Genomic DNA, 18,058 nt, shown 5'->3' on the forward strand with positions numbered 1-18,058 from the left:
TTCAAGGGTCAGATTTTTTAAAAAAGCTTCCATTTTGTCTGCTGAAATACTTGAGTCATAACTGTATAAAAGGGCGAGACATGAACTGAATTGCCTGCATCAGTCACCTGACCTGGATCACAGTTACAAAGGTTAATACCCTTACCCGGCAACAGGGATCAGTATCCTCTGAGTCTAGTGGTTCCTGAAAGGCAATACTTGTAGGTGTAGGTTCATGGCCAAAATTATTTGTGGGTATATTGTTAGCATTTTGACATCAATGTACCTAATTAGCAACAGTTAGTTGTCTAATAGATGGAGTTTCACATTATTTTTCTGTAAGGAACAGTAATATTGATCCCATTTTGGAAGCATTTTCCAGAGCAGAAAGAAAGGGAGCGGAAGGGGGAGATGAGGACAATTTAAAGTCAAGCTTGCCCTAGTTCTGCAGTAGCAATGAGGTTATATTTCATCACCAGGGATATTTTTAAAATGAAGATTGAAAAATATCTGTGCACTCCTGCATCTACCAGTGAGAGAAAGTTTTACCAAAATCAATGGGCTCTCTTTACATGCTTACACAACCCTCACTACAGTTTATGGGTGTACTATAGGTATACCATGAATAAGCCAGTGGTCCAAAAATTTGAGATCTGTTCAGGAGCCATGGCTGATCGCGGATCCAGTGGTTGGAAAGAAACAAAATGTATGTATAACGTGGTTTTAAAGGTATTTCTGCAGCAAGGCGGTCAGTGTGCGCACAACTTCCCTAGTAACATTTGTAAATAAAATAGTCTTCATCTATTCCCAACTGCAGCCTATAGTGCCATCAGAGAGAAAGACCTGATGCATAGAAATAGCTCAGCCATTCTACAAAAACCTGTTTTTTCATTTTTACACATAAATGGAAAGGAAAAAACTGCACGACATGGATTACAGCTTGTAGCTTGGGAAAAGAGTTGATTTGCAAGACATCATTTTGGCTAAATACTAGGCAAGGATTAACCATAGTACTCTGTTCTGCAACAGTAAGTGTCCCTGTGCCTTGAACAGCAGAACAAATAGGCCCATTAATGTGCAATTCTTGCCATATAACATACAGCTCATTTTCTGGGCATGATTCTTAGAAATGAGAAATGGAGTCAGCACCTAACTGGGCTGTTGTGAAACCCCAACCACAAATTAAATCCTCCTTTTCCCGCTGGAAAGCCTCATGCAAAACAGCACTATCATTGTTAGGGAGTGAGAAATTGGCATCACTCCCAGTCAATGAGCTGTGTTCAATCCATACCCACATTATTAACAAATAAATGTTCATGTCTGTTTTATTAATACCATGCTAGATTATTAAGTCATCAAGATCTTAGCAGGATTCAAATAAAGGATGAGACCTCTATATGGGTCTCGTCTGGTGCCTATCCTCCAAAGCACTTAAGCACATACTTAACTTTAAGCATCTGAGTAGAACCATTAAAGTAATTGAAAAATTAGTGCTTTGCAGAATCAGCACCAGAGGGCTCAGTACATTGGAGGACTGAGTCCAATTACATTAGATTAGGTTAACTACACAAAGATGAAAGGGGGGGAAAAAAAGGGTTGGAAGGGTAATCAATCAGCCCCTTATGCATCAGTGTATACAGCAACCACTGATAAGTTATTCCATAATTGTCCACTAGGGGGTTTCTTGCACTTTCTTCTGAGGAAGTAGTAACAGCCATTGTCAAAGATAGAACACTAGTCTGCATGGATCACTGATCTGATAGAGCAATGCCTGTGTCCCTAAGATTTTTTTTAATCTAATTTTATTTGCAGTTTTTTCCAATCTACCAACTTGGAGAAAAATAAATTCCCAATGTCACATTTATTTCTAGTCAGTTTTCATGTCTGGTTCTCATGAACTAGCTCAAAGACACAGTATTGCAATGCAGATATACAAGAACACACTTAAATACAAATAAAAATAGCTTTTAGTGGAAAATGTAAAAGAATCCTTGGATGCATTTATATGCATCATCCCGGTTTTGCTAAATCTGATATTTGACAAAACCTAAACTATGGATGGAATGATCAACTCCAACACCAAGCAACCACAAATACACCTGCAACTTCATTAGTTCACCACTGACAGCTTCGAATTTATTCTCTTAAATCCTGCATTTAGACACAAAGGCAATAGTAAAATATCTGTACACTACTTCTGTTACAAATATAGATAATATTTAAAGTGACTTTACATACTCTACTGTAGACATTTCACTCTCTACACTGGGAATGAGTACGGGCTAATAACTCATCAGTTGCCTCAAGTAGCGGTACCATCTATTTTTCTTAGCCTATTGCATTATAACATGTAAAATAATTATTGACAAAGGTGGGGAGGGACTGGTTAATACACTTACGTTTAACTATCAACTCACTAGTAGTATCTCTCAAAAACATTCCTAATACTGCTATTTTTCCACTCAGTAAAATGAATGCATGTCTTTTGCGTATTTTTCTAGCACAGTTTGCAAGTTGCCTCCATTTTAAAACGGAGCAGTTAAACACTGACTTGTACTCTGGATGGTCAATATGCAGAGTCTTGCAGTTACATGAATGTATGCGGTAGGCACCACACTAGCCTGAAGGAACACCAGTGCTCACATGACCTTTGAAATTTTTTCCTCTCTAAAGGTTTTAATGGCATATTGTATTTAGTGATCAGGTAAATCACAGATAGGGCTTGAACAAGAGATACATACTAGGCAAAAGGGGGCAACTGACAGTTACAGGGCTCCATCTTACATATCAGTCTCTGGCTTGTAAGTGTCCAATAATTTAGAAGTCCTTCCAGCTGCTGGAAGAGAGAAGGGATTCTCTGTCCTCCCTTCCCCCTCCTGCATGCTTTCTGACTATTATGAAGAGGAACCTCCACCATCCTCTCTACTCCGGGCCTCCCTATTGGTGGGGGGGTCTTTACTACTCTACCCCTCCTTCTCCTCTCTGAATGTCTTCAGTATCTGTTCTGCTGCTGCTTAGAACAATAGCACCAGCATGAAATTAACTCTCTTCTCCACGCCCCCCATCATTTCACTGCTGCCTACTGGGCTCTGAACAGTGACGGAGAAGCTAGACAGAGTGGATAATTTGTGCTGCTGCTTCAAGAAGCTCTGAGCAGCAGCAGCGATACTGGAGCTGCCTGTCTGCAAACTTAGCAAGAGAAGTGTTAATTTTATTGTTCACATTGGGAACATTATCTTCACATCCACAATGGTTAGGAACTTCATTACTTTAAGAGAAAAAGCCTAAATCCTTGTGATATTGCAGGTGTAGAGTTCCCTCATTCACCAGGGAAAGTCTCCTGCAAGTGGATATTTCAACCCTTGAGAACAAAAGAAAAAAACATCCTCTCCACAATCATGCTTCTGGAGCATGTAATTAGCAGAACTGACTCTATAACTAATTTTTCTATCCATCTTTTGTTAAAGTCACAGGAGGAACAATGGTTTATTTCTGCTGTTTAAATATTCTTAGTCATCTCTCCCCACCGCCCTCCGTGACTATTTAGCACGCACATTTTCCCTCCCCACATCTCTCAAATATTCAATGCCTCTTTGCAGAACATTCCAGTTTTGCAATGTGGTTCTAATGCAAACATTCATGTTCTGGTGGATCACATGTATTCATTACAATAATAATAAAAAAACCTTAAGTCTTTGCCAGAGACTACATAAGCCCATCCCAGTGATTCGACAGTAAGTCAAATACTTCTATTGTGTTCAAAAATATGATTAAGTGTTATTTTTTCTTCAGTGATGTAACACTCTGGTTAAACTGGAATAGCAAGGAGGCTACATAAACATTTCCATTCTTTTTGTGATGTGGAATGTAGATAAGTAATCTTGTTGATCCTATTCTTTGAACAGCCAATTCATGAGAGAACAGTCAGAGTGACAGTTCCTTTTGTCCTTTTTAGAATAGCAACTGCTTCTTCATGGGTCACCCCTTCTAAGCTCTGCCCATTGACAGCGAGAATTTGATCCCCTCTCTTCAGACGTCCATCCTCTGCTGCTGCACCCTGAAATTGCAGAGCACATAATTGCAGACAGGCATTTCTGAAACTTCTGGCTTTACAGCTGTTCACAGAGCAATCTAAAGAGGGTCTTAGTAAGATGGGTTCAATACACAGCACACGTTACATTTTTCTGCTTGAGAGACTAAACTGGTCAGTTTTCAGTACCAGAAACCCATGCCCACTTTGTCCTTAGCAGTGTTGGTTCTATCTGCCTATAGGTTTTTGCATAAAGTTTTCACTGTGCAAACTAACCAAATGAAGTAATGAAGGCCCTCATCATCTTATTAGTGGAATGAAACGTATGTACCCTACCACATGGGAACAATGTGCTGCATAACTCTAAGTCAGCTCTGTGGAAGTGCAGTCCTCTTGGTTTGGATGGAAAAGTTCTCAATTCAAATTAGAGATCAAATCTAGAGCTGAACCCAAACTTAAGGTTTGGAGGTCTTCCTACTTGGTTTTCTGACTCAGGCCTCCTATACACCAAGTTTAGATCAGGGTCTGAACTTCTCCAAAGTAAAGGTTTGGATCAAGCAGTTCTGGCCTATATTTGATTCCAATTTTCATCACAAATAACTCAAACTAACCACATGCACTGCTTGAAGAGAATGCAAACAACCCTGGGGGTGGGAGGAGCTAATTTTCCAAAGTGGACACCTAAATTTACATAGTCAGATAGACATGGATGTGAGCAAACTAAGAACTCTGAAAAACTGGGCCCAGTTTGCTTAAATTAAAAGTCTCGAGTTGTAGACACAATTTTAAATGACACCTGTATTCCTGCTTGGAAAAGACAAGCAGTAACAGAAACTGTCCAGAACCCGCTGGCTTTACCTCAGGATATATATTTATAAATCAGCTGCTGAGCAAGAGCAATGGATTGTTTGAATAGTTTTATACCTATGCACTTACCTTTGCAAATACTGTCTTAACGTAGATGGGTAAATCTCCATGAGGACTGCCATATCCTCCCACAATACTAAAGCCTAGACCATCTTGTCCTCGATCTAGGGTAATGGTCTTATACTGAGGGGGCCTACAACAGAGAAAATAAGTTGTCCTGTTTCTTTTGTGAACGTCTGGTTAAGTATGTGGAATGTTCAACAAAGAAGCTCTTCACCTTTCAACACTAACAAATAAAACTTTCTTTTGCTGAGAACTCTACATAGATTTTAAGTTCATGTCAACCACTAAATTCCTGCTTAAATGCCACAATCAGGTTACTTATTTACAGTTTCCTTTCATAACTATTCCATGGTATTTTACCTTCTGCCTACAGAAATTTATTCATTCTGTCATTTAATTCACTGCATAATTGTTGTTTGAATGGTCCAGTACTGGTGCTTATTAGCAATGGATACAGTAAGTACCAATATCCTGGAGCTCAGAGAGCAACAAAATAAAACCCACAAAAACGACAACATTATTTAAAAAAACCCTCAGATCCCCTCCCCCAAAGCCATATATAACAGAAAACCAAAAATAACCCCACCCATTCCTAAACTTGGTTTAGTCATTCCTGTTCTCTTCTGTCTTGTGGTCTTGTATTTTTATAGATTTGCAATATTTTGACATAGACTAAAAGAACAGTAGAACTTACAATTTAAATCACGTTTTTCACCACTCCTTCACTGGAGTGTAATATGCACAGTATTCCTAGAAGTTTGGGGTCTGATTTTCAGTAATGGTCTAGCTTGGAATAATGTAATTTTTCAATCACAAAGAACTGTGCCCACATTTTTGCACTCCAGATGGAAACATTAGGCATCCAACTGCTTGTTTGAGCACACAAATCAGGTAAATAAATGTCTAATAATATTTGTGTCTGCAATGAATTCCAGGCACAATTATGTATAAAATTAAAACACCAACAACCATGCCCTAAAAACAAAAGAACTCAACCAACACTGAGATTGAGTTGGTCCAGAAAATCGGGTAATTTATCAAAATCCCTGAAGCCCTCTAAGACACTTCTTTGGGCAGTAAATAGTAAATATTAGGCAGCTGTACGTTGCAACATATCCAAAAAATCAAACTCAAATTCTGATGGACCAGTAGGGAGAATGAGTTCCAGAGTCAACAGCCCCTTACTCAGAATGCCCTGCCATTTAAGCCTGGGGCAATTAGTTTGAGTACCTTCAGGTGATCTCAACTACCGAGATACAATACAAGGAATGAAGCAGTATCTAAGGTGCTGAAATCAGATCGTATCGTAGCTCTACGGGTCAAAAAACAGCAGAGTGAATTGTACTCTGAAATGAACCAGGACGTTCACTGTGGCCTACGGAGCCCAGGTATACGCTTCCTGTGACACTCATGACTAAGCTAGCAGGAAACCTCACTCTGCACTTGCTACAATTTCTAAGCCGTTTTCAGGTGCAGTCCCAGGGCAGTGGGCCTTACAGGAACCCAATCAGAAAGGCTCCATCAAGGGTAATATATGCACTCACCCTAAATCATCCTGAAAGATGCTGCTTGAGGTTAGTCCTGCAAATGAAAGGCTGGACGTAGGTGGATCCTGCTGCTGACCAGTTACAACACTTACATCCCCTCCGGCCACCACCTGAGAGAGCACATTGTAGACAGCAGTGAAATGAGGGAGCTGGTGCTCACACAACTGAGCACACAGTGATTAACACCACAGTATTACAAAGGGGAAATGGCCAAAAAAGCCTCATTTGTTACAAAAACCTTGCTTCCTTTCAACTAAAATAAGAATAAATGGTAACTTTGGAGCAAAACATGGAGAGGATGTGAAAACTGGACAACTGAACCCTCCAACCCCCAGTTTTTATGTAGCTATATTTTCCTCGACAGTTTAATGTTGTGTGTTACTTTTGGTTTTTCAGCCTCAAAATCAAAACCAAAGTGCATTCTGAATGTCACTACAGAGAAACTCCTTACCTGCATTTCAACAGTGCCCGAAGCATTTTTCAGTAGGCTGACAGCTTGAGAGTGTGTCATGCCCTCAGTGGATGTTCCACAAATATTAACAATCCTATCCCCAACCTGCAAAAGAGAAAATTAAAAAGCCAGTCATTAATAAGAAGCTATGTCATGGAGATCCACATGCCATCTTTGCAACACAAAATAAGATGGTAGCCTTTCCATAACGAATTCTTGACTTGAGTAACTGGATCTAGCTAGTAGGATTAACCAAAAAAATTATGTAGTATAAAGAAAATATTTACCACTTGTCTGTTAATTCGAATTAAGGTGCCTGTAAAATCAACTTAATAAGACCACCTCTGCCGTGGCGTAGCGCCTAATTCGAATTTGTTAAATTGATTTAGCGTCAGTGTAGACACAATGGGACTTAAATCGAATTAATTGACCTCCGGAATGTATCCCACAATGCCCCATTTTGACCGCTCTGGACAGTCGCACTGTGCTGCTCTGTGGTCACGCTAGCAGGAAAAGTCCCCTCCCCTCAAGCCCCGGGAAGATTTGAATTTTCATTTGCTGTGCTGCCAGCATGGAGAGAGCTGTGTCACTGTTCTCCACATGGTTACTGCAAAGCCCAAACACGCTCCAGCATGGAGTTGATCAGAGGTCTTTGATCTCATCGGTCTGTGGGGCGAGGAATCCATTCTGGCTCAGTTCAGAGCCAGCAAAAGGAATCTGGACATTTATGGGAAGATATCCCAGGGCATGCTGGAGAAGGGACACCAGAGGGACACTCAGCAGTGCTGAGTGAAGATCAAGGAGCTGCGCCAGTCCTATCAGAAAGCCAGGGAAGCTAACAGCCATTCTGGCTCCTTGCCCAAAACATGCCAGTTCTATGAGGAGCTGCATGCAATTCTCGGTGGTGATCCCATCACGGTGCCTCCCTGTAGCATCAATACCTCCGCTAGTTCACTGTCCATGATCAATGAGGGGGACTCCGTGGACGAGGTGGAAGCTGTGGTGCAGGAGTGCAGGAGAGCAGGGTGTCCGTTCTCCCAGAAAGTCAGTCCACCAGCACACAGGACAGCACAAATGATCCCGGGGAAGGCACATCTGGTGAGTTTTCTTGCTTGTTAGCATTTCTGTCCTTGTACATTGGGTGGGGGGGCACGAAGGGGATCTCAGGCGTTTTGTTGACTGTACTGGGTGGTTACCCAGAGATCCTTTTTTTATGTGATGAGAAATGATACATTTATCAGTTGATATCACATGGAAAATTTATTGCATGTAATCGGTTATCCCTCGAAAAACTTTTCAGGGGAGGGCTGCCTTGTTCCTCCCTCCACGATAGGATTCTTCTCTGCAATCAAGGTAGCCAGCATCATGGCTTCACGTGTTTTAAGCCCCCCCCCCGATGTGAATTTTTTCATCAGCGAAGAAAGTGCCCACCTGTATCTTGAAGAACAGCCCTGAGTGACGAAATACATGAGCGTCATGCACCTTACCAGACCACCCACATTGATGTCTGTGAAACGACCTCTGTGATCCACAAGTCCCTGCAGGACCATGGAAAAGTACCCCTAGCGGTTTATGTACTTGGTCACCAGGTGTGCAGGCGCTAAGATGGGGATGTGCATCCCATCAATGCCCCCCTCCCCCCGCAGTTTGGGAAGCCCATCTTGGCAAACCCCTCCACTATGTCTTGCGCATTTCCCAAAGTCACTAGCCTTCGTAGCAGAAGCCTAGTTATGGCACTGCATACTTGAATCACAGCAGTGCCCACTGTAGATTTACCAACTCCGAATTGATTCCCAACCGAGTGGTAACAGTCGGGGGTTACCAGCTTCCACAGAGCAATGGCGACTCTCTTCTCCACCGTCCTAGCTTGTCTCAAGCGAGTGTTCACGCACTTCAGGGACGGTGCCAGCTCCGAGCACAGTTCAAGGAAAGTTGCCTTTTGCATACGAAAGTTTTGCAGCCACTGATCTTCATCCCACAGGTGCATAACGATGAAGTCCCACCAGTCTGTGCTTGTTTCCCTGCACCAGAACGTGCACTCCATGGACTGCAGATGACACGTTACTGCCTGCAGCAACTGGGAATTGTTCCACTTGATGTCTTGTAGCAGGGCAGCCTCGGTGGCATAGGTGTAGTATCTGCTTTGCCTTCTTGCTCTATTTCTAAAGTACTCCATGATAAGCCACAATGTATTTGTCACTCTCACAATTATAGTGCAGAGTTGAACTGGCTCCATGTCTCTGCTGCAACGGCGATCGCAGGGAGTAAAAAAAAAAAAAAACGGCACGAAAATACTTTTCCTGTTTGTTGGGGGGGGGGGGAGGGGGACGAGAAATGGGAAGGAGCAGCGCTGCATTCTAGGATGAAGACACTCGTCCCAACAACCACCATGGCTAGTTGCACTGTGGGATAGCTACCCACATTGCACTGCTTTCTAATTCAAATTAAGGCTGGCTAGTGTGAATGCAGGAGACCAGCGCAAATAGCATAGTGTGTGCACTCTGCTGTGATTTCTAAAAATCGGCTGCTGAAAGTCGAATTAAACAAAGTCGAATTCCCACGGCAGTGCAGACATAGCCTGGGATGGATAAGTTGAATGTACTGCAGCAAAAGCAACTAATAGGAAGAAGTAAAATAAATCACATACCTACAGTCTTTGGAAAGGCCGCCAACTGCTGTACCAATAATCAGGGCAGATATTGGATCTATTTATCTACACATAAGAGCTGACATACAGGACAGCCCATGTTTCATCTTGCCCAGTATCCTCTCTCTAACAGTGGCCCACACTAAAGCTCAAGGGGAAATGTACAGAACAGTGCAATTATAGAGTGATCCACCGGTCTTCCCCTCTTGGCTTCTAGTAGTCAGAGGTTTAGGGTCGACCCAAGAATGGGGTTGCACCTCTGACCGTCTTGGCTAATAAGCCATTGATAGACCTACCCAGCTTTTTTTTTTTAATCCATTTATACTTTTGGCCATCACAACATCCCATGGCAATGAATTCCATGGGTTAGTTGTGTGTGGTGTGAAAAAGTACTTCCTCTTGTTGGTATTAAACCTGTGGCCTATTAATTTCATTGCGTGATCCCTGGTTTTTGTATAGTGTGAATGGGTAAATAATACTTCCCTACTCACTTTTTCCACCAAACTCTTTACTCTGGTATCTGGGAGCCATGCTGACTCCATGTTCCAAGGTTACTTTAAAGGTTTCTTCCCCAATTTGCTAATGTTCTACCATCTCAAACTACTCTCTTGATTTGAATGGCAAAAATTCCTGGCATAGCCTGAAGCGCTAGTGAATACACCATACAGGTCTACTTTATGACCAAGCCGGAGTTATTTATTAAGCACTATCACATAAAGCAATTAACTTACCCTGAGTTTCTGAGTTTGAGCTGCAACTCCATTTGGATGCATCATGGCAATAAATATGGGAACGTCTCCAAGGGGACTTCCTACTCCTCCAGCAATGCTAACTCCTAAGGAATCTGCAGGACCCTGTTACAGTAAGGAAAACAGATTAAGATACTGCTTGAGAGAAAACACACAATTACATTTAGGACAAGATTTTCAAGACTGACTATTGATTTTGGGTACCCAACTTGACCCTTAGAGGGCCTGATTTTTAGACAGTGCTGAGCACCCACCTTCTGAAAGTTAGGCCCCTTTATGGTGTCTTAAGACAGACACCCTAAAATTGAGGAACCTAAAGTAACTAGTAACATATGAAGAATGTGACCCTAATTCCCCCAGGTCAATGTACAGGGATGGAATATGGCACTTCCACCCCCTCTTCAGACACTCCACCTCTGCAAATTCCTCCAAGCATTACAGTTTATCTTCATGTAGGATCTTTCACATATGTAGTTTCTCATGGAGGAACAAGAAAAAAATGAAGTTGAAATATAAAACGTGTGTAAATGCTAGTAAGCAAGCAACAGAGTACAGTGAGGGGAGAACAGAATAATGGGAGAAGGAACGATGAATTGAATTGTTTTGGATCACTACCACTGGAAATTTTTTACTCTTTCAAAAAGATGTGAATCTCTGTTCCTTCCACCGTCACTACTGCCCTGTAGGTTGCCTTGCAAGCATTTTGAGCTCACATCTCTGCCATCAGGCTGGCTATTCTGTTTTGGTTTTTACTGTACAGAGCCCTTAGCAGAATGAAACCTCTGATAACCACTGGGCAGAATAAGGCTCTCTGGCACAAGTGGGTGAGGAAGTGCAGCCAATAATGAGGCTTAGTATAGGTGATACTAGGAGGCAGGGCAGGGGCTGTTGGCTGGGAGACCCACCTCAAAACTTTTATAACAATGACAAGCCGTGAGGAAAACATGTAACAATTTAACTCCTCTTGCACAAAGAGAAGAGATGAAAAAAGTGCAAACTTGTCCACGGTGAAAATCAAGAATATTAACCTAGAGCTTGTTAGATTAAGTTCTGCTCATAAAGGGCCTAATTTTCAGAGCGGACTCAATCTGGCTGTCATTTGTGCTTTGCAAATTGTGTGCATGAGAGAGTGAGAAAGAGAATTACATTTGCATGAAATTGGTTTCACGTTGCAGCCTGTTTTTTTTTTCCCTCCCTTTCTTTCTTGCATTGATTTTACACCCATGCAATTCCATGGACTTCAGTGGAGTTAACGCTTGATTTTAAAACCAGGCCTATCAATTGTGCACACCCAGTAAAATGAGCAAACCCCATTTGAGCTCAATTTAGATGCACAAACTGTTTTGAGCATGCAGATTCTATCACTGCACTCAAAGGGGAAGCTATGATTTGAAGTTGCCCCCTCATAGGGCTGTGCTTTAGGATCTATTGGTTTTGAATCTGTAAGTAATCGGCCTAGTTGTGGAGATGTACCCTAGCCTTTTACACTACTTCTGTAACACTACAAATATAGAAAGTACACTCCCCCTAGTGTACTGCAGCTGCATGACACTAACAGCCGTAATGGCTTTAGAAAGTTACAAAATAACATTTCATCATAGTATAAAAAGATATTTACAGAAATGACAATGAGAATAAAATAGCTAAAATAAATCCGTATAATCAAAAGCCATGAATGTCAAGCCAATTGAAACAATAAATAATTCTGGGGAAATAAGAGAGCCCAATTTTGCTGATACATGCATGTAAATCAGGAATTCAATGGAACTGTACAGGTGTAAAGCTGGTGAGAGTACGGACATTGATCTCAGAATCTATATGTTGATGGTTTTATTAAATATACAGTGCAGTTTTAGTCTAAGTACATATGAACCAAAAATGATTCAATAAGAAAAATATGAATAAAAAAACAACAACTATGGGCCTGTAGATACCAAACACTATTTAGTCGGGATTTAACTCAATGTGACTAAAATAAAAATAGGGCCAATAGCTCTTCCTAATTCATTGTCCCTTAATTTTCAAAGTATATCACAGGAATCTCAGACTGATATTATGGGATCTGTGTAGTACATCACCCCAGCAGCTGGAAAACCAAGGGGCTGAAGCTGCCAACAGTGCGTGGTTCTAAATGCATTAACTAACTAACAAAACTAGACTTGTTAATGAAAACCTAAAACATCTTTCATAGGTTTCAGGACATGGCACTGTTAAAATCTAGGGCCAGATCCTCAGTGGGTATAAACACACTAATTTATACCTGGTGAGGTTCCAGTTCCCAGTACCTTTTTACAGTAGGACTTACCTTTTTTATTTCAACTGTTCTTAATCCCTGTATTTCAGATGCTACTGTGAAATAATAAAAAATAAATATATAAAAAGTTGGGTAGGATTTTTAAAGGAAGCTCTCCATAATAGTCATAAAAACAGTTATTTTAGCTTTTGCTCTTTTATTATAGGAACATACCTTAACATCTGCTCTTGTTACATTAACAAGATTGAACTACTTCTGCTATGGGAGGGAATAGGTGTATTTTACATAAAATACAATGATACCCAATCATTCATTTACTGAATAATAAATTTTTTCTGGAATAAGACTGTTCGGTTTATTATTCTATTCAATTTGAGCAATTAACAAGACAGACTTAGGGCAATAATGTTTTTCTTGTAATTTAAACTGAGAAAATGTGTTACTCCTCTCTCCTGATTTAACTATACAAAATCTGCTGATGTCTAGAGATTTACATGTGGGATGCATGAGATAAACCAGAGACTCTTCTCAAATTTAAGTATATCTTCCATTAAACTGTTTAACAACTTGCATTCTGACATACAACATAAGGTGTGACAAGCTGCCACAGTTACTCTTATAAAGGGCTATAAAAAGAGAGATGTGATTTTTACAATTGCCCTAATCAGCATTTTAGACTTGAATTACAAAGAAACTGCTTTTATGCCTACAGTACAAAACAATATATAACACTTCACACAAACAAAAGATATCTCACAGCTACTAATTCACAGACCGGTAATGGGGAGATAAGTTTTAAATACAGAATATTAAAGAAACCAAATTAATCTTACTGGTGTTCTTCTTCAGACCACTTTCAAAGACCTCAGGTGGGTTGGAACCAGAAGCTGGGAAACTGAATGATGACAGGCTACCACTTCCTTCACTGACCTAAATGTAATATCACATTAGGATTATACCGTAGCCTTCACATTTCTACTTTGCCAGAAAATAAAATTATGAGCCTCAGCTCTTTTACTCCTTTCCTCTTGTGCCTAGTTAGAAACAATCTTGCTAAAGGTTGTGGAAGGTTTTAGCTCTGCAACTGCACAGCTTTAACTAAGAGAGCCCTCCAGAATGCTCTAAGGATATAGAGGAATTCTTGTTAGTTTGAGTATGTAATTTCTAAGAGCCAAATTCTGCTCTCAGATTAACTCATGAAATTTCCTATGATTTTGCTGGAGTTTTATGGGTGTAACTGATGAAAATCTTCTGACAAAGTCAAAAAGTAAAAGACAGAGTATAGAATAACAAAGAAGATAGAGGCACCCTAACACCGAATTCCATTGCTGCTCTGTCTCCTAAATCCACACCATTCATTTGGCTCCACTGTCTGTAACCACATCATCAGCCATGATTATAAAAACACCTTCTCCTCCCTGTATCTCCTTCGTCTGAAAATCTGCCCATGACAATCTCTGTAACACTGCCTCTTGATTCTTCCACACAACATCCTTACTGCTGGCATCAAAATGTGTTTCCCTCTGTAATTCTTGTGATTTGAATCTCTCCATTCAGTTTACATTTCGGATGAACACACACATTTTTGCCCTAGTCTATGCTCACTTGTTAATTCAGATGCTACATAAATAAAGTTTTGAGGCCAGACTGTCCTCTCAGCTGTGTGCGCACTCCTCTCATCAGAACTCTGACACAGTTATATGTACACATATCTGAGAAGACAAGTGACTCATGTTGTGTTACATTGCGTCATTATTAGACAGCAATGTCACTATAGACTTTCCAAGTAAAAATTACTCATTATGTATTGCTACCGGCTTAATGGCCTGAGTTAATGCATGATTCAGAGTCTGCATTTTCACCTTAACCAAATTCTGAAGATCCATATATTTTAAAGAGGGCCAAATGCTGCAGTCTTCACTCAACCTTAACTCCCACTGAAGTTCCACCCAACACATCCAGGTCAATTTCTGCAATCTTCACCTCAGTCCTAACTAATCTGACGTGAATTTTTCAGGCTCAGATCCTTGATGATGAACTTTTTAGGCAGAGGCCTGGATGTTTTGTAAAATTAGTTTTTAAGTCAGAGAAATTTTCAGAAAAATTCTGAGTTTTGAAAAACATTGTTCATAATTTTCAGAGGGTTAGCCGTATTAGTCTGTATACAGCAAAAACAATGAGAGTCCTGTAGCACCTTATCTGTGATTTCCATTTCATGCATCTGATGAAGTGGATTGCAGCCCACAAAAGCTTATGCCTGCAGAAATTTGTTAGTCTTTAAGGTGCTACAGGACTCTCGCTGTTTTTATCGTTTATAATGAAAACCCTGAGGCACATCACCACAGCAGTATAATTTGAACTGTTATAATATCAAGGATATATTTGGGCTATACTCTCACCTCCCCCCCCTCCCCTCCCAGTATGGTATAAATAGCAGTGTAGATGATGAGGCACTGCTTAGGTGAGTAAAGACACACCAGAATCTTAGTGTATATACCCCAGAGGGTCTCTACATGCCCAAGCAGTGCCTCCAACTTCTACACTATTATTTTAGCAGTGAAATGTCCCGTTACCTCAGCCCTTCCCTGCAACAGTGAAAGGTTTCAACAGCAGGGAAAGACTCTGACAGGGCAGCAGGGAAAGGTTCCAGCAGCTCTCCTCTGCTGGAGCTTTTCCCCGCTGCAGAGAGGTGCCAGAGCCTTTTCCCATCTTAGGTAAAGGCTCAGGCAGCAGGGAAAGGCTCTGGCCGGGGAAGCAGAGGGGAAAGGCAACAGGAGCTCCCTACCAGAACCTTTCCCCACTGCCAGAGCTTTTCACTGCCACATGTAGCAACACACTCCAGGTGGATGCAGCCTGTTTTCACTGCCGTATTAGCTGCATGTACCCTACATGTCACCGACAGTGTAGAAAAGGCATCAGCTATGGAAACTGATGAAGATCAAACACTTTATTGTCATGTTAGAATTAATCAGTAGAGCTGATTGGAAAAGCTTGACAAAGACAAAAATTGCCATTTAAAATCCTGTTTTCTCAACCTTTTCAACGGTTTCCAGTCTCCTGGCCAGGGTAACTGCAGATATATCAGGGAAGTATGGTAAAGCGTTGAATAAAATACCTAATAGACAGTAACCTATAACAGAGGCATTCTTAAGGTAAGGGCCTGACCCAGCAAGGATGTGAGCACCTTCCAATTCTCACTGATTTCAGTGGGAGTTCGAGTTCTCTGCACCTTCTAGGAGGGGGCACTAAAATCATGATCCATGCAGTAACTTTGGCTGTATCATGCCTTTAACACCTACAACAACATACTACATGGCTACGAAAAAGCTCTGAAGTACAAAAAAGCATCTATTTTAATCATCTTGGACACACTATATGGAAAATCTGTGTCACCGTAAACTCAGTAAAAGCAAGAAAAGGGACTTTAACCACAGTTTATTTTTTCCAAACTAAACAGCTTCACAATTACAAACCTGGCTGCTTTGGGATGTTCTCCTCTCAGAATGGAATGGACCTGCTTTTATTCTTCCAACTTCTAGTCTTACAATACCTAACGAACACTGAAGAACAAGAAATTTATAATGCATAATTTCTAACCATGAAAGGTCCCATTAACGTATGAATATTAAGGACATATATATTAGTTACTGATGATGGAAATAAGATTTATGGTAGGAGTGTAAACACAGGCCCCAGTCCTGCAATGAGCACTGTACAGGTGAAGCTCATTACAGGGTCAGGACCATAACAGGACAGTATACCAGTTACATACTGTGAAATAAAATATGTGGCAGAATATTTGAATTAACAAAGGAACATTATAGTTCAGATGCCAAAATTACACTAAGGGCCTAATCTGATTCCCATTCACTTAAATGGGAGTAGAATATAAAATCCATTTTCAAGATGTAGCTATTCAATAAATAAATAAATACATTTTTAAAATCACGAAAGTGAAGAATTTTCAAATACGGGTACCAAAATAGGACCTGGATTCTACAGATTTACTCCACATTTATGATAGTGTAACTGAGAGCATGGCATTTACATTGGTATTTAGACTTGTAAAATAGGCAACTGAAGTTAACATCTACCTTGGATTCACACAACTGTAACTGAAATGAGGATCTGGAGGGAGATTTTTAATACATAAATGTGGTGTGATGCCCTACAGTCCTTAAATGCCATTTGGACCTTTGAAAAATCTCCTCTTTGGTGTTTAAGCTACCAATTGTAGGATTTGGACACCCATATGAGATGGCCACAAGGAAACTGATGGTACATCAGGGATGAATTTAGTTCTCAAAAATAAAAGAAAACAGAAAATGGTGAAAGGAACATAACATACATTAAGCACTCAGATAGCAGGATGGAAGGCTCACATATAAGAACCTAGCTGGACAGACAGACATTATAATAATGCAGACAGTTTGTAAAAACAACTTTATCTTCTGTGTAAAGGCCTTTACCTGCAGCCTATTTACATGTAGGGATTTCAATCTTTTGTCAATGTTTTGGTTTTCCTTCTTCTCTTTCAATGGGAGTACACTATTATAAAATCCTATTTCCATGCAGGTGAGTGTGCAGTGATTGGAGAAGATTACAAAAGTGCCTTTACTCTATCATGGTTAAGGTTAAGATTTTGTCAGTTATTTTTAATAAAAGTCATGGACTGGTCACAGACAAAGTGCTGGGAGAGGAGGAATGACAGCTGAAACTCCATGGGGAGATCCCATTGCCACAGAGTGGAGAGGCGCACAGCCCCAACCCGGGGGGGGGGGGAGGGGGAACGACGACGACGACACACACACACACACACACACACACACACACACACGACAGTAGGGCAGGGCAGAGCCCCAGCTGAAGCCAAAGAAGTCACGAAGGTCCAATAAAGTCACAGAATCCATGACTGCTGTGACCTCCATGACAAAATTGTATCCTTAATCATGGTTCAGCTGTATTATCCTAAGAGAGGCTCACATTTTGGCTAGGAAAGCCATAATAAGAAACAGACCCTTGCCTTACGCCACAACAAATATGTAACTAAGACATAGAAAGCATAGTGTTTCAACATCTTTATAATTAGCATGGTCTGCTGCTAGTTTCATTTAGTACTGGCGTAGAGGAGAAAATGGTCTCAAAAGTAATACTTTATTTATTTAATAATGGTGACATTATTGATGTCTGAGGGCTAGAGTTTATGCCTAAGGATCCTTACCTGCTGATAGACTCTGATTCATATTGGATCATACTGGTCCAAAATAACACCCCCATAAAGCATTCCATCTACCTAAAATTACCATTTTATCATATATAACTCAAAACCATGACTGTTGTTTAAAGGTTATTATGTGGGAAATTGGGAGCCAAGACTTTCCAATGTGAGAAGAACACTCAATTTTACTAAAGCAAGTGATACATTCATCTCCCTTCCTGCTGTCACATATTCGATAAGTCACAAGATGGGA

General features: G+C 40.7%; 1 protein-coding gene across 12 annotated transcripts in view; it reads right to left on the reverse strand.

The window, feature by feature from the left end:
- The window catches only part of MPDZ (multiple PDZ domain crumbs cell polarity complex component), a 270,908-nt gene that overhangs the window by 109,682 nt on the left and 143,168 nt on the right, over positions 1-18,058 (reverse strand). For 11 of the 12 annotated variants that reach the window (XM_067553090.1, XM_067553097.1, XM_067553099.1 and 8 more), the window contains 8 exons: positions 16,061-16,147; positions 13,421-13,517; positions 12,639-12,682; positions 10,316-10,438; positions 6,938-7,042; positions 6,484-6,596; positions 4,946-5,069; positions 2,090-4,036 (listed from right to left, as the gene is read on the reverse strand). In XM_067553090.1, the coding sequence (XP_067409191.1) occupies positions 3,890-4,036; positions 4,946-5,069; positions 6,484-6,596; positions 6,938-7,042; positions 10,316-10,438; positions 12,639-12,682; positions 13,421-13,517; positions 16,061-16,147 (840 nt within the window). In that variant the 3' untranslated portion in view covers positions 2,090-3,889. Of the gene's footprint in view, positions 1-2,089; positions 4,037-4,945; positions 5,070-6,483; positions 6,597-6,937; positions 7,043-10,315; positions 10,439-12,638; positions 12,683-13,420; positions 13,518-16,060; positions 16,148-18,058 lie in introns of those variants that run through there. The other variant, XM_067553100.1, reaches the window with a different exon arrangement.

Source organism: Emydura macquarii, unplaced genomic scaffold, assembly GCF_026122565.2.
Source record: "Emydura macquarii macquarii isolate MOO-44397 ecotype Brisbane River unplaced genomic scaffold, CSIRO-AGI_Emac_v2 contig_1451, whole genome shotgun sequence".
Taxonomy (NCBI): domain Eukaryota; kingdom Metazoa; phylum Chordata; order Testudines; family Chelidae; genus Emydura; species Emydura macquarii.